General features: G+C 47.3%; 1 protein-coding gene across 1 annotated transcript in view; it reads right to left on the bottom strand.

Annotated features, from left to right (window-relative positions):
- Positions 1-221: 221 nt before the first annotated feature.
- Positions 222-19,171, bottom strand: part of LOC149451916 (dysferlin-like) — a 69,047-nt gene continuing 50,097 nt past the window's right edge. Inside the window, exons 3-5 of the mRNA XM_089689985.1 lie at positions 15,799-15,890; positions 5,259-5,364; positions 222-251 (exon numbers count right to left, since the gene is read on the bottom strand). Of these exons, the coding sequence (XP_089546111.1) occupies positions 222-251; positions 5,259-5,364; positions 15,799-15,890 (228 nt within the window). The remainder of the gene's footprint in view (positions 252-5,258; positions 5,365-15,798; positions 15,891-19,171) is intronic.

The raw sequence follows: 19,171 nt of genomic DNA on the forward strand, positions 1-19,171 counted from the left end.
CTGTTGTGGGTTTAGTGACACTTAAAGTACCGCCAACAGAAAGCTCTGTCTGTCTCAAAATTTTTTTCTAAAATTCCTTTGGGTACAGTGCTGCATGGCGGAGTAATTGTCAGTCAAAGGATCACAGAGCAGAAAACTGAAAAATGGTCTGGTAGTGAAGGGGGTGAAACATGTCGGTAGCACCCAGGGTCTTCTGCAAAACTACTCAACGGCTCCCACTCTCAGATCTCCAGAACATAAGGCTTATCATTCTGTAGTCCAAGAAACAGGATCTTTGTGATAATGCAAAAATTCATGGAGACTCAGCATCACATGTGCATCCTGCTGGCCCCTCCCACCAGTCATGATCTGCCTGCATTGCATAAAGAAGCACAGAGACCCAGTGATGTCATCACTGGATCTAAAATAAGACGTGTATTGAAAATGGAAACATTTTCATTAAAACTTTCATTAGTGTGTTGATGGGGGTGGAGGTCATTGAACATCATCTAGCCCAGGGGTTGGCAACTGTGGGCCTCCAGCTGTTGGTGAACTACAAGTCCCATCATGCCTCTGCCTTTGGGAGTCATGCTTGTAACTGTCAGTTTTGCAATGCCTCATGGGACTTGTAGTTCTACAACATCTGGAGGGCCACAGTTGCCCACCCCTGATCTAGCCCATTCCTCCCAAGTCTGAATGTCCCTGGTCTGCCCCTTTCATTGATTGGATTTCAGTTTTTTAATAGACTTTCAGGGTCAATCTAGGCCGACTGCCTGCCTAGGACCGCCCACTCCTCCCGACTGACACCCACCCTTCAAGGCATTCTGATATTTGTATAACTCCTCCCAAGAGCCAGCCTACTGCTTGCACCAGGTCTAAAGCAGGCCATACATGGGTCGAATTCCGAACCATTTTTCAATCGAAAACGTTCTTCGTTCTGTAATCCGATGGTGCCACCAATCATTTCAAAAATCGGCCGTTTTTCATGAATTTTCCCACATACCCGACAAACAAAATGGGGAGGAACCACGAAAAGTGGCCCACTAACAGAGTGAAAATCGGTCGATTATTCTTAGGACCGATTTTCAAACGAAAGATAATTCGGAATTCGACCCATGTATGGCCAGCCTAAGGGTTCTTGAGAGGAGTACTGAGGCAGAGGGCTGTGACGTTTTCAGGAAGATATGTTCACCACCCAGCTGGCCCCTCCCACCAGCCATGATCTGCCTGCATTGCATAGAGAAGCACAGAGACCCAGTGATGTCATGAAAATGGATACATCCAATTATTGCATTGAGGAGGGGAAAGAAGGATCAGAGAAGGCAAAATATAAGCAGATTAGAGATAAACAGTGGCTGCCATGTATACAACACACCTTCCGGTCCAGGGGTGGACTGACCATTTGGAAGCTCAGGCACTGCCTGAGGGCCCGGGGTCAGTAGGGGGCCCCATGAGATGCCCCTGGTACCTTTTTCATAGGCTTTTTTGAGTTTGGGCAAGGACACAGGGGCCCCATGATCCCTTATTGCCAGAGGGCCCCATGATCCCCTAGTGCCCAGGGGCCCCATGAGTTGTCAGTCTGCCCCTGTTCCGGTCTATGCGTTGTCATCACCTCAGATATAAATCAACTCTGAAGTTTACATTGTAACAACATGGAGTCACTGCAGTCCTCCCTGGAATCTGCGAATATTGATGCCTCACGGAAACATCACATTCCATGGCTAGATATGGAAGGACAAGGCAGGCCTGGCAGCGAGTCGTCCCAGCTGTGTGCTGTATGAAAGTACCGAGGAACGACCCTCCTGACTGTCAGACATGGGAGAGACCCCCACCTTGTACAGCAAACACATCAGGAGAGACATTCTTATGCCGGCCATAGACGGGTCGAAAATCGGCCGATTATTGCACCGTTAGTGGGTTAAATGGTCAGGGATTTGGCACATTTTTTTTAAGGAAGAGGAGGAGGGAGAAGGAGGGAGGACGAGGAAGAGGGAGGAGGAGGAAGAGAGAGGAGGAAGAGGAGGAGGAAGAGGAAGAGGAGGAGGGAGGAGGAGGAAGAGAGAGGAGGAAGAGGGAGGAGGAGGAAGAGGAGGAGGAGGGAGAAGGAGGAAGAGAGAGGAGGAAGAGAGAGGAGGAAGAGGAGGAGGAAGAGAGAGGAGGAAGAGGGAGGAGGAGGAAGAGAGAGGAGGAAGAGGAGGAGGAAGAGAGAGGAGGAAGAGGGATGAGGAAGAGGGAGGAGGAAGAGATGGGAGGAAGAGGGAAGAGGAGGAAGAGAGAGGAGGAAGAGGGAGGAGGAAGGAGGAGGAGGAAGAGAGAGGAGGAAGAGGGAGGAGGAAGGAGGAGGAGGAGGAAGAGAGAGGAGGAAGAGGGAGGAGGAGGAGGAAGAGGGAGGAGGAAGAGGGAGGAGGGAGAGGAGGAAGAGAGAGGAGGAAGAGGGAGTAGGAAGAGGAGGAAGAGGGAGGAGGAGGAAGAGGGAGAAGGAGGAAGAGGGGGGAGGAAGAGGAGGAAAAGGGAGAAGGAAGAGGGAGGAGGAAGAGGAGGAAGAGGGAGGAGGAAGAGGAGGAAGAGGGAGGAGGAAGAGGAGGAAGAGGGAGGAAGAAGAGGGAGGAGGAGGAGGAAGAGGAAGGAGGAAAAGGAGGAAGAGGGAGGAGGGAGGAAGAGGGAGGAGGAAGAGGGAGGAGGAGGAAGAGGGAGGAGGAAGAGGAAGGAGGGAGGAGGAGGGGGAGGAGGAGGAGAAGTCTACTATATAATTTTATATGAAAAAGTCTTGCAGTTGCAAAAATGCATCCAAATAAAAACATTGTAATCCAAATATTGTATTTGTATTGCTGTCACATTGTATGGTGCGCTCCCGTCTCTACAAGGGACAGAAGTTATGGGGTTAATGCCGGCCATAGATGGGTCGAAAACCGGCTGATTTTTTTAACGATGGTGGTAACTTCGGCCGATCGAACGACCAATTTTTCGTTTTTGTTTTTTTATTTTTAAATCGACCGATGTTCGACCCATCTATGGCCTGCTTTAGAAATCGATCCGTAGTTAATTTTACAGCACCACTGATCACTTGAGCGCTCAGGCTGTAAAGGTGGCAATCGGATCGGTAATCCCCATATGATCTCCTTTAGCAAAGTCCAAACCCCCCCTTTAGCAAAATCATGGCCCCCAGATTGCAGAGTGCATGGCCCCCAGATTGTATGGCCTCCAGATTGCAGAGTGTATGGCCCCCAGATTGCAGAGTGTGTGGCCCCCAGATTTCAGAGTGTATGGCCCCCAGATTGCAGAGTGTATGGCCCCCAGATTGCAGAGTGTATGGCCCCAGATTGCAGACTGTATGGCCCCCAGATTGCAGAGTGTATGGCCCCCAGATTGCAGAGCGTATGGCCCCCAGATTGCAGAGCGTATGGCCCCCAGATTGCAAAGTGTGTGGCCCCAGATTGCAGAGTGTATGGCCCCCAGATTGCAGAGTGTATAGCTCCCAGATTGCAGAGTATGGCCCCCAGATTGCAGAGTGTATGGCTCCCAGATTGCAGAGTATGACCCCCAGATTGCAGAGTATGGCCCCCAGATTGCAGAGTATGGCCCCCAGATTGCAGAGTATGACCCCCAGATTGCAGAGTATGGCCCCCAGATTGCAGAGTATGGCCCCCAGATTGCAGAGTATGGCCCCCAGATTGCAGAGTATGGCCCCCAGATTGCAGACTGTATGGCCCCCAGATTGCAGAGTGAATGGCCCCCAGATTGCAGAGTGTATGGCTCCCAGATTTCAGAGTATGGGCCCCAGATTGCAGACTGTATGGCCCCCAGATTGCAGAGTATGGCCCCCAGATTGCAGAGTATGGCCCCCAGATTGCAGACTGTATGGCCCCCAGATTGCAGAGTGAATGGCCCCCAGATTGCAGAGTGTATGGCTCCCAGATTGCAGAGTATGGCCCCCAGATTGCAGACTGTATGGCCCCCAGATTGCAGAGTGAATGGCCCCCAGATTGCAGAGTGTATGGCCCCCAGATTGCAGAGTGTGTGGCCCCATATTGCAGAGTGTATGGCCCCCAGATTGCAGAGTGTATGGCCCCCAGATTGCAGAGTATGGCCCCCAGATTGCAGAGTGTATGGCCCCAGATTGCAGAGTGTATGGCCCCCAGATTGCAGAGTGTATGGCCCCAGATTGCAGAGTGTATGGCCCCAGATTGCAGAGTGTATGGCCCCCAGATTGCAGAGTGTATGGCCCCAGATTGCAGAGTGTATGGCCCCCAGATTGCAGAGTGTATGGCCCCCAGATTGCAGAGTGTATGGCCCCCAGATTGCAGAGTGTATGGCCCCCAGATTGCAGAGTGTATGGCTCCCAGATTGCATAGTGTATGGCCCCCAGATTGCAGAGTATGGCCCCCAGATTGCAGAGTATGGCCCCCAGATTGCAGAGTGTATGGCCCCCAGATTTCAGAGTGTATGGCTCCCAGATTGCATAGTGTATGGCCCCCAGATTGCAGAGCGTGTGGCCCCCAGATTGCAGAGCGTGTGGCCCCCAGATTGCAGAGCGTATGGCCCCCAGATTGCAGAGCGTATGGCCCCCAGATTGCAGAGTGTATGGCCCCCAGATTGCAGAGTGTATGGCCCCCAGATTGCAGAGTATGGCCCCCAGATTGCAGAGTGTATGGCCCCCAGATTGCAGACTGTATGGCCCCCAGATTGCAGAGTGTATGGCTCCCAGATTGCAGAGTATGGCCCCCAGATTGCAGAGTATGGCCCCCAGATTGCAGACTGTATGGCCCCCAGATTGCAGAGTGAATGGCCCCCAGATTGCAGAGTGTATGGCCCCCAGATTGCAGAGTGAATGGCCCCCAGATTGCAGAGTGTATGGCTCCCAGATTGCAGAGTATGGCCCCCAGATTGCAGAGTATGGCCCCCAGATTGCAGACTGTATGGCCCCCAGATTGCAGAGTGAATGGCCCCCAGATTGCAGAGTGTATGGCCCCCAGATTGCAGAGTGAATAGCCCCCAGATTGCAGAGTATGGCCCCCAGATTGCAGACTGTATGGCCCCCAGATTGCAGAGTGTATGGCCCCCAGATTGCAGAGTGTATGGCTCCCAGATTGCAGAGTGAATGGCCCCAGATTGCAGAGTGTATGGCCCCCAGATTGCAGAGTGTATGGCCCCCAGATTGCAGAGTGTATGGCCCCAGATTGCAGAGTGTGTGGCCCCCAGATTGCAGAGTGTGTGGCCCCCAGATTGCAGAGTGTATTGTCCCTGTACAGGGATAAAGTTCACCCCCCTCTTCTACTCACCCCAGTACTCTGCTTCTTGTTGTCCAATAGGGGAGAGTTATAGGTGGCGGTCAGGTTGGCAGAATTGAATAAGTCCCGTAGCTGCACCCGGGTCTCTCCCAGGAATCTAGAAAAAAAGCGATGATACATTTACCAAATAGAAATATTAAAGCCTAACTCCAACCAGACAATATTGTATAAACGACTAGTCCCAGCAATCCACCATGGAATGAAGATAAATGCAGGGAGACAGGTTTGAAGTCCAGCCTGGGTGACAACCGTGGCTCCCTCCGTAGATACAGCAGGGGAGTAAGCGTTGTCACCCTAGGACAGGAAGTGTGTTATTTGCAGGTTCTCTAGGTGAAAATAACTACCTGCATTGCATAGAGAAGCACAGAGACCCAGTGATTACATCATCAGGTTTAAAATAAAGAACGTAATGAAAAAAGAAAGCATTTTAAGAAACTCAATAAATATTTACATATTTATGAAGAGAGAGGGAGGGACCAGGGAAGGCGAAATATAATCAGATTACAGTTTAGTTTCTTCTAGGATAGGGATATTTTTGTTCTTTTATATGGATTCCATTCAAGAATGAATTGTGTTATCAAGCACACAGGGCGGGTTGTTCTGGGGTGTCACTCTCTTAGTTTTACCAATAGATGATTGTTAGAAGTTCAAATACTAATAAAAATGTGATGTTTGTCCCCGCTAGAGGATTCCCATCGCTTCCTGTCCTCACAGGATTACACCGGAGAAATCTGCTTCCCTCTGTTCAGGAGGATCAAGATTTGCAGATTCAGAACCCGGGACAGTCTGTACAGCACTGTATGGGATCCTGCGAGGATGGAGATGGAAGATTCCAACACTTCATCTGGCAGACAAACACCATAACCAGGATTATATTTATAGTCAGGGTGTAAATGGAGGAATTGTCCGTTCATACAAGGACTGTCACTTCTTCCCGAGGAACAAACACAGGAAATGGATGGAGGAAACCTCTCTGCCTGCTGTGAGTGATGGAGGAAAGAGACTCCCCACGACCAGCAAACACCGAGCCGTGGAAGAAAAACATCTTATCTCTCCACTATTAATATAGAAGGACGGGAACACCAAGAACCTTCCAGAACACAATGGAGCCCAGCTGGGCTCCGCTCACCAAAACTCCGGGGAAATTCCAGAGACATAGATAGATACAGTACATAGATAGACAGACAGATGAAAGAGAGAGAGAGAGAGGGGGGAGAGAAAGAGAGAGAGAGAGAGAGAGAGAGAAAGAAAGAAAGAAAGAAAGAAAGAAAGAAAGAAAGAAAGAAAGAAAGAAAGAAAGAAAGAAAGAAAGAAAGAAAGAAAGAAAGAAAGAAAAAGAGGGAAAGAAAGAGAAAAAGAGGAAGAAAGAAAGAAAGATAGAAAGAAAGGGAAAGAAAGAGAAAAAGAGGAATAGAGAAGGAAAGAGAAAGAAGGAAAGAAGGAAGGAAAGAAAGAAAGAAAGAAAGAGAGAGAGAAAATGAAAAAGAAAGAGAGAGAGAGAGGGGGGGGGGGGGGAGAGGAAAGAAAGAGAGAGAGGGGGAGAGAGAGAGAGAGAAATAAAGAGAAAAAAAGAAAGACAGAGAAAGAGAAAAAACATAGATAGATAGAAAGAAGAAAGAAAGAAAGAAAGAAAGAAAGAAAAGAAAGAAAGAAAGAAAGAAAAAGAGGGAAAGAAAGAGAAAAAGAGGAAGAAAGAAAGATAGAAAGAAAGGGAAGGAAAGAGAAAAAGAGGAAGAGAGAAGGAAAGAGAAAGAAAGAAATAAAGAAGGAAGGAAAGAAGGAAAGAAAGAAAGAAAGAAAGAAAGAAAGAAAGAAAGAAAGAAAGAAAGAAAGAAAGAAAGAAAGAAAGAAAGAAAGAAAGAAAGAAAGAGCGAAAATGAAAAAGAAAGAGAGAGAGAGAGAGAGAGGGGGGGAGGGAGAGCATAGATAGATAGAAAGAAGAAAGAAAGAGAGAGAGAGAGAGAGAAATAAAGAGAAAAAAAGAAAGACAGAGAAAGAGAAAAAACATAGATAGATAGAAAGATGAAAGAAAGAAAGAAAGAATGAATGAAAGAAAGAAAGGAAATAGATGAGAGAGAGAGCCAGCGAGGGATAATGTGGCTAGATATATAAACAGTAACACACGGCTGGGTTGGGGTATCGATGGTTCTCCTCTCTCAGGATGGGATCCATATCAGACTGGTGGACGTTCTGCAGATTGTGTGGTTGGACGGTGCAGTCTCTGGTCTAGCGGATATAAAGAGGTTCCGTTTTCCGGCTCAGGATGAACATCCATTAGCACTCTATACACCAGGACTCTCTGATCTGCAGTATGAGGGCCACAGCAGAGATTTTACAAATATTTGCGGGCCAAAAAATTCCGTTTTATAAATGAATAAATACAATGAAAGAACAAGTCCCCCTTATATCTAGGACCGACCAGCAGAGCCACCCCCTGTATTAAGCATTGCCCAGCAGAGTCCCCCCTTACATTCATGTGTGCCCAGCAGAGTTCCCCTTACATCCATGTGTGCCCAACAGAGTCCCCCCTAAATCCTTGTGTGCCCAGTAGAGTCCCCCCTTATTTCCATGTGTGCCCAGCAGAGTCCCCCCTTACATCCATGTGTACCCAGTAGAGTCCCCCCCTTACATCCATGTGTGCCCAGCAGAGTTCCCCTTACATCCATGTGTGCCCAACAGAGTCCCCCCTTAAATCCTTGTGTGCCCAGTAGAGTCCCCCCTTATTTCCATGTGTGCCCTGCAGAGTCCCCCCTACATCCATGTGGGCCCAGCAGAGTCCCCCCTTACATCTATATGACCCCAGCAGAGTCCCCCCTTACATCCATGTGTGCCCAGCAGAGTCCCTCATTACATCTATATGACCCCAGCAGAGTCCCCCCTTACATCCATGTTTGCCCAGCAGAGTCCCTCCTTACATCTATATGACCCCAGCAGAGTTCCCCCTTACATCCATGTTTGCCCAGCAGAGTCCCCCCTTACATCTATATGACCCCAGCAGAATCCCCCCTTAAATTCATGTGTGCCCAATAGAGTCCCTCCTTACATGGAGAGGGACAGCTCAAGAAGGTGGGGGCACATAAAGGATGGGGATAAAGCTGGAGCTCTCCTTTAAGAGAACATTTACTGGATTCCTCAGAAAGGATTCCCTGAACTCCGAGGTCTCAGGAAGCTGAGAGTTTATATTAAGCATTGCTGGGCTGTGATATCAATCTTCCTGCTGAGAATAGAAAAACCCGGAGAAATGGAGGAGGTCAGACAGAGTGGAATGAACTTCACACATCACAAGAGAAAGAATGTCTCCGTACAATTGGGGGGGACACAGCGGAAGGGAGACTCTGGGGATCCACTTCTGTTCAACCTCCTTGTCACATAAATCCGCTCAATCAGCACTGCAGGCAACAGGCTGCAACACTGATCTGTGTATTCTGACAGCGGGGAAGTCTGTCCATGGTCAGAATACATTAGCACAGCGGGGAGGATTCCCCCATCCACTTCCAATGTGTGAATGGGGGAATCAGTTCACTTTATTTATTCAACCCGCTGGCTCAGCAAAAAGAACTGAACCATGTACGGCCAGCTTTACTGATCCAGCACTGCTTCCTCCTCCACTATATGACAAACCACACACTGCCACCTTATATACAGATTACTGACCCAGCACTGCTTCCTCCTCCACTATCAGACAAGACACACACTACCACCTTATATACAGATTACTGATCCAGCACTGCTTTCTCCTCCACTTTCTGACCAGACACACACTGTCACCTTATATACAGATTACTGATCCAGCACTGCTTCCTCCTCCACTTTCTGACCAGACACACACTGCCGCCTTCTATACAGATTACTGATCCAGCACTGCTTCCTCCTCCACTATCTGACTAGACACACACTGCCACCTTATATACAGATTACTGATCCAGCACTGCTTCCTCCTCCACTATTTGACCAGACACACACTGCCACCTTCTATACAGATTACTGATCCAGCACTGCTTCCTCCCCCACTATATGACAAGACACACACTGTCACCTTATATACAGATTACTGATCCAGCACTGCTTCCTCCTCCACTATATGACCAGATACACACTGTCTCTTTATATACAGATTAATGATCCAGAACTGCTTCCTCCTCCACTATCAAACACAGGGGGAGATTTACTAAAATTGGAGCACTCAGGCTCTGGTGCAGCTTGTTCATTTAAGCTTTGACAATAAAACCTGGAAGCTGATTGGTTTCTATGCAGAGCTGCACCAGACTTTGCACTCTTCAGTTTTAGTAAATGTGTGAATGAGGGAATCAGTTCAGTTTATTTATTCAACCCGCTGGCTCAGCAAAAAGAACTGAACCATGTATGGCCAGCTTTACTGATCCAGCACTGCTTCCTCCTCCACTATATGACCAGACACACACTGTCATCTTACATACAGATTACTGATCCAGCACTGCTTCCTCCTCCACTATCTGACCAGATACACACTGTCGCCTTATATACAGATTACTGATCCAGCACTGCTTCCTCCTCCACTATATGACAAGGCACACACTGTCACCTTATATACAGATTACTGATCCAGCACTGCTTCCTCCTCCACTATCTGACCAGACACACACTGTCACCTTATATACAGATTACTGATCCAGCACTGCTTCCTCCTCCACTATCTGACCAGATACACACTGTCGCCTTATATACAGATTACTGATCCAGCACTGCTTCCTCCTCCACTATCTGACACACAGGGGGAGATTTACTAAAACTGGAGCACTCAGAATCTGGTACATCTGCACGGCAGCCAATCACCTTCTAACTTCAGCTTGTTCAATTAAGCTTTGACAATAAAACCTGGAAGCTGATTGGTTTCTATGCAGAGCTGCACCAGACTTTGCACTCTTCAGTTTTAGTAAATCAACCCAACACTGTCACCTTATATACAGATTAATGATCCATCACTGCTTCCTCCTCCACTATCTAACAAGATACACACTGTCAACCTTATATACAGATTACTGACCCAGGACTGCTTCCTCCTCCACTATCGGACAAGGCGCACACTGTCACCTTATATACAGATTACTGACCCAGCACTGCTTCCTCCTCCACTATCGGACAAGGCGCACACTGCCACCTTATATACAGATTTACTGATCCAGCACTGTTTCATCCTCCACTATCGGACAAGGCGCACACTGTCACCTTATATACAGATTACTGATCCAGCACTGCTTCCTCCTCCACTATCTGACCAGACACACACTGTCACCTTATATACAGATTACTGATCCATCACTGCTTTCTCCTTCACTATCTGACAAGGCACACACTGCCACCTTATATACAGATTACTGACCCATTACTGCTTCCTCCTCCACTATATGACAGGACACACACTGCCTCCTTATATACAGGTTACTGATCCATCACTGCTTTCTCCTCCATTATCTGACCAGACACACACTACCACCTCATATACAGATTACTGATCCAGCACTGCTTCCTCCTCCACTATCTGACAAGACACACACTGCCACCTTAGATACAGATTACTGATCCATTACTGCTTCCTCCTCCACTATCTGACAAGACACACACTGCCACCTTATATACAGATTACTGATCCAGCACTGCTTCCTCCTCCACTATCTGACAAGACACACACTGTCACCTTAGATACAGATTACTTATCAGTGGACCCCACTGACCTGCTGACTGGCTCAAATGCTAGTTTGCCTCAAGTTTCCATTAAGATCTATTCCCAAGTTCTACACTCCACCAACCAAAGCTGCTCCAGGTGATTAGAGCCCGTATCCCACCGACCAGAATGAGTGAAGGCGCACGCACAGCTCATCTGCAGCAACACAGAAAAAGCGAAAAAAACGAAAAGCAAAAAAATCCAGAATCCACTGCACTTCTTCCACTTTATTAATGTATTCATAAGAAATATCACATACAGTGTCCGGAACAAAAGACGTTAACGCGTTTTAAAACTAGCGCTTATAATCTCATTATTACATCAATAAAGTGGAAGAAGTGCAGCGTATTTTTTTCGCTGTTCCTTCTACACATCAGTAGAATGATGCTGAATGCTACAATGGATTATAATCAAATAAAATGAAAAGTAAATTGCGGGGATATTGTGTCTTCAACACATTTGCAATGTTCTCTGGATGGAATCAGCAGTTTACTGATTGCAATACTTACAGCCCTGGACTGCTGTTTAATAGGTTCTCCCTGCTTGGACGGGAGATGGTAAGCCCACAAGGGACAGGCGGGCCACAACATGCCGCTGGAAATCCAAGTCAGAAATAAAAATAGGACAGAGGAAGTGGACACTGGCTGGCTGAGTTCCTAAGAAAGACATTTTCATGGAAGGCTCATTACTCAGCAGACTATTAGGCCCCATGCACACAGGACACTTCTGAACGATGGAAACTGACTGCTGGAAAATGTAGGTTAAAAAACGTCTGTTTAGCCGCATTTGCATAACGCCTTTATGTGCGTTTGCATTTAGAATCGATTTTTAAAGATAAGCACAGGAGAACCTCCCAAATGCCAAGAATGCACTGAAAAGTGGTAAATTATTAACTATTTCAGACTGTTTCAGAGAAATACAGAGAGTAGAAGCAGAGACAGCAGTATGTGTTGAGATCAGCTTAGGTGTGAGTTGCTCATTAACATTTCTTTTGTTTCCAAGGGTGGGAAAGGTGTCTGGTGGAGGGAGTCATTAAGGTCACCTGGCAGGGGGTCTTCATGAGGAATTTGAGGTGTGAATGGTCATTAACATATCTTTTGTTTCCAAGGGTGGGAGAGGTCTGAGATGTGAATTGTTCATTACAATGTGTGACAAGCTTGGTAGGAACATCCTGTGTTCAGTGTTTTGTCCATCTGAGTATCTTGAAGAAGCTTTGCATGCATTTCTCATGATGAAAAAAGGCTTTTGGATAGCATTGGGAACTGGAAAAGTTAAAAAAAATTTGCATACGCTTATAAACGCGATTTGCCACGTTTACAAGCGTTTTGCATTTTGAAACGCTGATAAAATCGACTGCTGAATGCAAGTTTTCTGCATTAAAAAAAAGACTGTAAACTCAAATGCCTGTAAATGACTGTAAATGAAGATGTGTACATGGACACATAGGAAAACATTAGGGAGAGTTCAGGGGCTGCTGAAAAAAACGCTGAACAGCTCCTAAACGTGAGTTTATCAGCTGCAGTGTAAATGAACCCGTAGGCTGGCCCATAATGTTGGGGGAACATCGACTTTTCCATTGTTTTTGAGACTCGTAACCAGGGGCAGACTGACAACTCATGGGGCCCCCGGGCAATAGGGGATCATGGGGCCCTTGTGTTCTTGCCCAAACTCAAAAAAGCCTATGAAAAAGGTACCAGGGGCATCTCATGGGGCCCCCTACTGACCCCGGGCCCTCGGGCAGTGCCCGAGTTTCCAAATGGTCAGTCCGCCCCTGCTCGTAACAGAACGTGGTAGGCATTTCTAAACCCATTTCTCTCCAGGGAAAATGTGAACCTGGATTCTTCTTCAGAACATATACCACGGCATTGACCCTGCATCAGCCAACACCTCGACATAGAAGGACCAACGTAAAGCGCAAAGCGGCAATGCATGCAAGAAGTTGCGCCTCCCTTTGACGCAGGCGTTCCCTTTGGTAGGGCAGAGAAGTGTACGGGTAATGTAGTAATACTGTATGTAAGGCTTGCTTCATATATGTGCATTTTGCATTTGATGCTTTCTCCAGATGCTTTTTGCAGTTTGTTTTGCGTTTTCTGACGCGTTTTTGATGCATTTTGCTTTGTTTTGCAATTTTTCTGTCACTGGGCAGAATAAAAATGCAGCAAAAACGAAGCAAAAACACACTACCATGCATTTCAGCAGCATCTCCATTGAACTCTATTGTAGCAAAAATGCTGTTTTTTGCTTTTAAAAAAAAGTCCCTGACCCTTTCCAAAAACGCAGCGGCTCAAAAAAGCATAGATGTGAATGTGTTCCATAGGACACCATGTTAAATGGACTGTAGTGCGTTTCTGCAAAAAACAGTAAATCATAGATTCAATCAGGGGCGGACTGACCATTTGGAAACTCGGGCACTGCCCCAGGGCCCGGGGTCGGTAGGGGGCCCCATAAGATGCCCCTGGTACCTTTTTTCATAGGTTTTTTTGAGTTTAGGCAAGGACACAGGGGCCCAATGATCCCCTATTGCCCGGGGGCCCCATGAGTTGTCAGTCTGCCCCTGGATTCAATCATGCTCAAAAATAATGACACAAAAAAAAAAAAAATTGGTGGAGTTTGAGGAAATTTTCTGCCAAGACTGATCCTTTGTCTTCCATGAAAACAGTTGTTTATTTCCTAAAACCTTCCCATGAATGTATCCGATAGGTCATACAATTCTGTCACTGAAAGTCTACACTCATCGGCCACTTTATTGGGTATTCCTGTTCAATTGCTTGGTAACACAAATTGCTAATCAACCAATAACATACCAGCAATGCATTTAGGTATCTAGACGTGGTGAAGACGACTTGAAGTTCAAACTGAGCATCAGAATGGGGAAGAAAGGGGATTTAAGTGACTTTGAACATGGCATGGTTGTGGTGCCAGATGGGCTGGTCTGAGTATTTCACTACTGGGATTTTCACGCACAACCATCTCTAGGGTTTACAGAGAATGGTCAGAAAAAGAGAAAATATCCAGTGAGTGGCAGTTGTGTGGATGAAAATGCCTTGTTAATGTCAGAGATCAGAGGAGAATGGGCAGACTGGTTGCAGATGACAGAAAGGCAACAGTAACTCATTTCAATATGAACCAAAATCTCTGAGGAATGTTTCCAACACCTTGTTGAATCTATGCCATGAAGAATGAAGGCAGTTCTGAAGGCAAAAGGGGGTCCAACCCAGAACTAGCAAGGTGAACCTAATAAAGTGGCTGGTGAGTGTATATTGCACAATTATATGGAATCAGAAAATGCTTTTCATTCATTGAGAAGACACAAATTGTTCTCTGAATGGCACCAGTGCTGAGTGGCCGACCGCCTGTGTTCACAGTGCAGCAGGGCAGTCGCTCAACATTGGATCCAGAAGCTAGTGGAGATCACTGGAGTAGCGGTCCTTCAGTGGTTTCCAGCTTCCAAAGGGATCCTACAGGTACAGTGCCTTTAAAAAGTATTCATACCCCTTGAAATGTTCCACATTTTGTCGTGTTACAACCAAAACCGTAAATGTATTTTATTGGGATTTGATGTGATAGACCAACACAAAGTGGCACATAATTGTGACGTGGAAGGAAAATGAGAAATGGTTTTCAAAATGTTTGACAAATAAATATGTGAAAAGTGTGGCGGCATTTGTATTCAGCCCCCCGGAGTCAATACTTTGTAGGACCCCCTTTCCCTGCAATTCCAGCTGCAAGTCTTTTTGGGGACGTCTCTACCAGCTTTGCACATCTAGAGAGGGACATTTCTGCCCATTCTTCTTCAGATTGGATGGAGAGCGTCTGGGAACAGCAATTTTCAAGTCTTGCCACAGTATCTCCATTGGATTTAGGTCTGGACTGTGACTGGGCCATTCTAACACATGAATATGCTTTGATCTAAACCATTCCATTGTAGCTCTGGCTGGATGTTTTGGGTCGTTGTCCTGTTGGAAGGTGAACCTCCACCCCGGTCTCAAGTCTTTTGCAGACTCTAACAGGTTTTCTTCTAAGATTGCCCTGTATTTGGCTCCATCCATCTTCCCATCAACTCTGACCAGCTTCCCTGTCCCTGCTGAAGAAAAGCATCCCCACAACATAATGCTGCCACCACCATGTTTCACGGTGGGGATGGTGTGTTCAGGGTGATGTGCAGTGTTAGTTTTTCGCAGCACATAGCGTTTTTCTTTTAGGACAAAAAGTTCAATTTTGGTCTCATCTGACCAGAGCACCTTCTTCCACATGTTTGCTGTGTCCTCCACATGGCTTCTCGCAAACGGCAAACCGGACTTCTTATTTCTTTCTTTAAACAATGGCTTTCTTCTTGCCAGGTTTGTGGAGTGCATGACTAATAGTTGTCCTGTAGACAGATTCACACACAGGTGGACTCTATTTACTAATTAGGTGACTTTTGAAGGCAATTGGTTCCACTACATTTTAGTTAGGAGTATCAGAGTAAAGGGGGCTGAATACAAATACACGCCACACTTTTCAGATATTTATTTGTAAAAAATTTAGAAAACCATTTATCATTTTCCTTCCACTTCACAATTATGTGCCACTTTGTGTTGGTCTATCACAATAAATCCCAATAAAATACATTTATGTTTTTGATTGTAACAGGACAAAATGTGGAAAATTTCAAGGGGTATGAATACTTTTTCAAGGCACTGTATAGCACACACATGTTTACATTGATCCAAGCTGGCCAATGTAATTATGGTAAAATTGCCATAGCTAAACTTCAGCTATAAAATATACCTGTGTGTACACAGACTAATAATATACATCAAATCAGAATAATAAATATAGACACTTTACCGGTTTCTCCCCATCGTCTCATGGTCTTTGACGACAGCATGGAGTTCAGCATTTGTATCCAGAGGAACGCCTTTCAGGTCCCACTCAAAGCCCTGCAGAAAACCGGAGACAATAGGAGAATTGTAATCATACCTTCCAAACATCCCTCTTTCTGACCAGAATCCCTCCATCTTTCTGCTCTCTGCAGCAAACAGTCCCTCTTTTAGGTCTGATATACTGTATATACAGGGTCAGTGCTACTACTAGGAGAACTAGGCAGCTGACTAGGGTGCAGCCTCGGCCACTGGTTTCCCTGCTGTCCACCATGGCCAGATTTAGGGGGGTGCTGGGGTTGGAGAAATGACAGGAGAGAGGTGGGAGGTGCGGGCTGTGCTCTCCTCTCCTGTCAGTGGAGTGATCCTCCATAAAGTAGATGACACAGGATCACTCTTACATTGACATGTTCAGTATTTGAGTCATTCCCTGGCTCCCTGCTGCCGGGAGAGGAGCGGTCATTGGAGGAGATAGGGGGTGGGGTAATCAAACTGTGTACAGCCGGATTCCAAGAGCGATCCTGTGTCATCTGCTGTATGGAGGATCACTCCAATGACAGGAGTGAGAGCACAGCCGGCACCTCTACCTGGTTTCCCGTCTGGAAGTTTGGGGAGGAGCTACCAGGCTGGGGGAACTGTAGACAATGAAAGAAGGGGGGTAACAATTATTTGTGCTGAGATTGGAGGTTTGTGCAAGAGGGGGGATGGGGGCTATTTGTGCTGGGAAGGGTAATGGGGATGATGGGGGGAGGGGGTATTTGTGCTAGGAGAAGGAATTGGGGGACATGTGTTAGGAGTAAGAGGGAGGTTTTTGGGAGGGGGATTTGTGCTAAAGGGGGGGGTAATTTGGGTAAAGTGGGCGGATTTTATACTGGGAAGGTTAATTTAGCTAGAGTAGGGATTTGGGGGCATTTGTCCTAGGTGGGGGGATTGAAGGAAAAGGATTGGCTAGGTGGAGGGATTGGGGGGATTTGTGCTAGGAGGGGGGATGGCAGGGATTGGTGCTAGGAGGGGGATGTTTGTGCTAGGAGGGAGGATTGTGGGGGATTTGTGCTAGGAGGGGGGCTGTGCTAGAGAGGGGATTGGGGGGGATTTATGCTAGAAGAGAGGGATGTGTGTTAGAAGGAGGAGATGGGGGAATTGTGCTAGGAGGGGGATTTGGGTTGGGGGGAAGGGATTGTGCTAGAAATGGTAATTTGGGGAAATTGGTCCTAGGTGGGGGGATTGAAGGAAAAGGATTGGCTGGGAGGAGGGATTGGTGCTAGGAGGGGGGATTGGAGGGAGGTTTGTGCTAGAAGGGAGGATTGGAGGGGATTTGTGCCAGGAGGGGGGTTGTGCTAGGAGAGGGGATTGGGGGGGATTTACACTAGAAGAGGGGGATTGGGGGTGCAAGTAGCTGGTCTTGCCTAGGGTGCAAAATAGTATAGAACTGTCCCTGTGTACATACACTGCTCAAAACAATTAAAGTTAAGTAGCAGAAGGGGTTGAAAATCAGTTTTAACTGCTTTGGTGTTAATGAAATTAACAACAGGTGCTCTAGATGGGCAACAATGAGACAACCCCCAAAACAGGAATGGTTTTACAGGTGGAGGCCATTGACATTTTTTTCCCTACTCCTCTTTTCTGACTGTTTTTCACTAGTTTTGCATTTGGCTAGGGTCAGTGTCACTACTGATAGCATGAGGCGATACCTGGACCCTACAGAGGTTGCACAGGCAGTCCAACTCCTCCAGGATGGCACATCAATACGTGCAGAAGGTTTGCCATGTCTCCCAGTAGGCCCAGACTGGCCATAGGGCACACCGGGCATTTGCTTGCTGGGCCAGGGCCGCATGTCCTAGGAAGAGTGGCCTGTGGATGACCGGGCCCCCGTAGTTTGCTGGAACCGGCCCTGTTGTAGGCAAGGCCGCATAGCAGTAGGTAAGTGGTGACTGCTGCCTGGACAGGATTAACAGAGACCATGGCTGCCGCTCGCCTCCTGCTCTGCGGCCTTGCCTACAGCAGAACCAGTTCCATAAAACTACGAGGTGCAGAAGAGGACCTGCTAGCAGGGAACACATACCTTCCAGGCTGGAAATACACTGCATGAGACCATGACGGATGCACAGCGGAGGAAGGTGAGCGCAGTGCAGCCACACATCCTGCTCTGTAGCAGCGGTGTGTGTGTGTGTGGGAGGCGGGGATTAGGCTGTCTCTTTGCTGGATTAGGCTGTCTCTTTGCTGGATTGGGCCATCTCCTTCCTGGATTGGGTTGTCTCTTTGCTATATGGAGCTGTCTCTTTGCTGGATTGGGATGTCTCTTTTCTGGATTGGGATGTCTCTTTGTTGGATTAGGCTGTCTCTTTGCTGGATTGGGCCATCTCTTTGTTATATGGAGCCATCTCTTTGCTGGATTGGGCTGTCTCTTTGCTGGATTGGGCCCTCTCTTTGCTGATTGGGGCTGTCTCTGCGCTGGATTGGACTCTCTCTTTGCTATATGGAGCTGTCTCTTTGCTGGATTGGAATGTCTCTTTGCTATATGGAGCTGTCTCTCTGCTGGACTGGGCTGTCTCTTTGCTAGAGTAGACTGTCTCTTTGCTATATGGAGCTGTCTGTTTGCTGGATTGGGCCATCTTCTCCCTATATGGAGCTGTCTCTTTGATGGATGGTGCTGTCTCTGCGCTGGATTGGGCTGTCTCTTTGCTATATGGAGCTGTCTCTTTGCTGGACTGGGCTGTCTCTTTGCAGGATTGGGCCATCTCTTTGCTATATGGAGCTGTCTCTTTGCTGGATTGGGCTGTCTCTTTGCTGGACTGAGCCATCTCTTTGCTATATGGAGCTGTCTCTGCGATGGATGGGGCTGTCTCTTTGCTATATGGAGCTGTCTCTTTGCTGGATTGGGATGTCTCTTTGCTATATGAAGCTGTCTCTTTGCTGGATTGGGATGTCTCTTTGCTAGATTAGGCTGTCTCTTTGCTATATGGAGCTGTCTCTTTGCTGGATTGAGCCATCTCTTTGCTATATGGAGCTGTCTCTTTGCTGGATTGGCCTGTCTCTTTGCTGGATTAGGCTGTCTCTTTGCTGGATTGGGCCATCTCTTTGCTATATGGAGCTGTCTCTTTGCTGGATTGGGCCATCTCCTTGCTATATGGAGCTGTCTGATGGATGGGGCTGTCTCTGCGCTGGACTGGGCTGTCTCTTTGCTATATGGAGCTATTTGCTGGATTGGACTGTCTCTTTGCCAGATTGGGATGTATCTTTGCTGGATTAGGCTGTCTCTTTGCTGGATTGGGCCATCTCTTTGCTATATGGAGCTGTCTCTCTGCTGGACTGGGCTGTCTCTTTGCTGGATTAGGCTGTCT

The sequence above is a fragment of the Staurois parvus genome, unplaced genomic scaffold, assembly GCF_062004578.1.
Source record: "Staurois parvus isolate SC_StPar_1 unplaced genomic scaffold, SC_StPar_1.0 ptg000507l, whole genome shotgun sequence".
NCBI lineage: Eukaryota > Metazoa > Chordata > Amphibia > Anura > Ranidae > Staurois > Staurois parvus.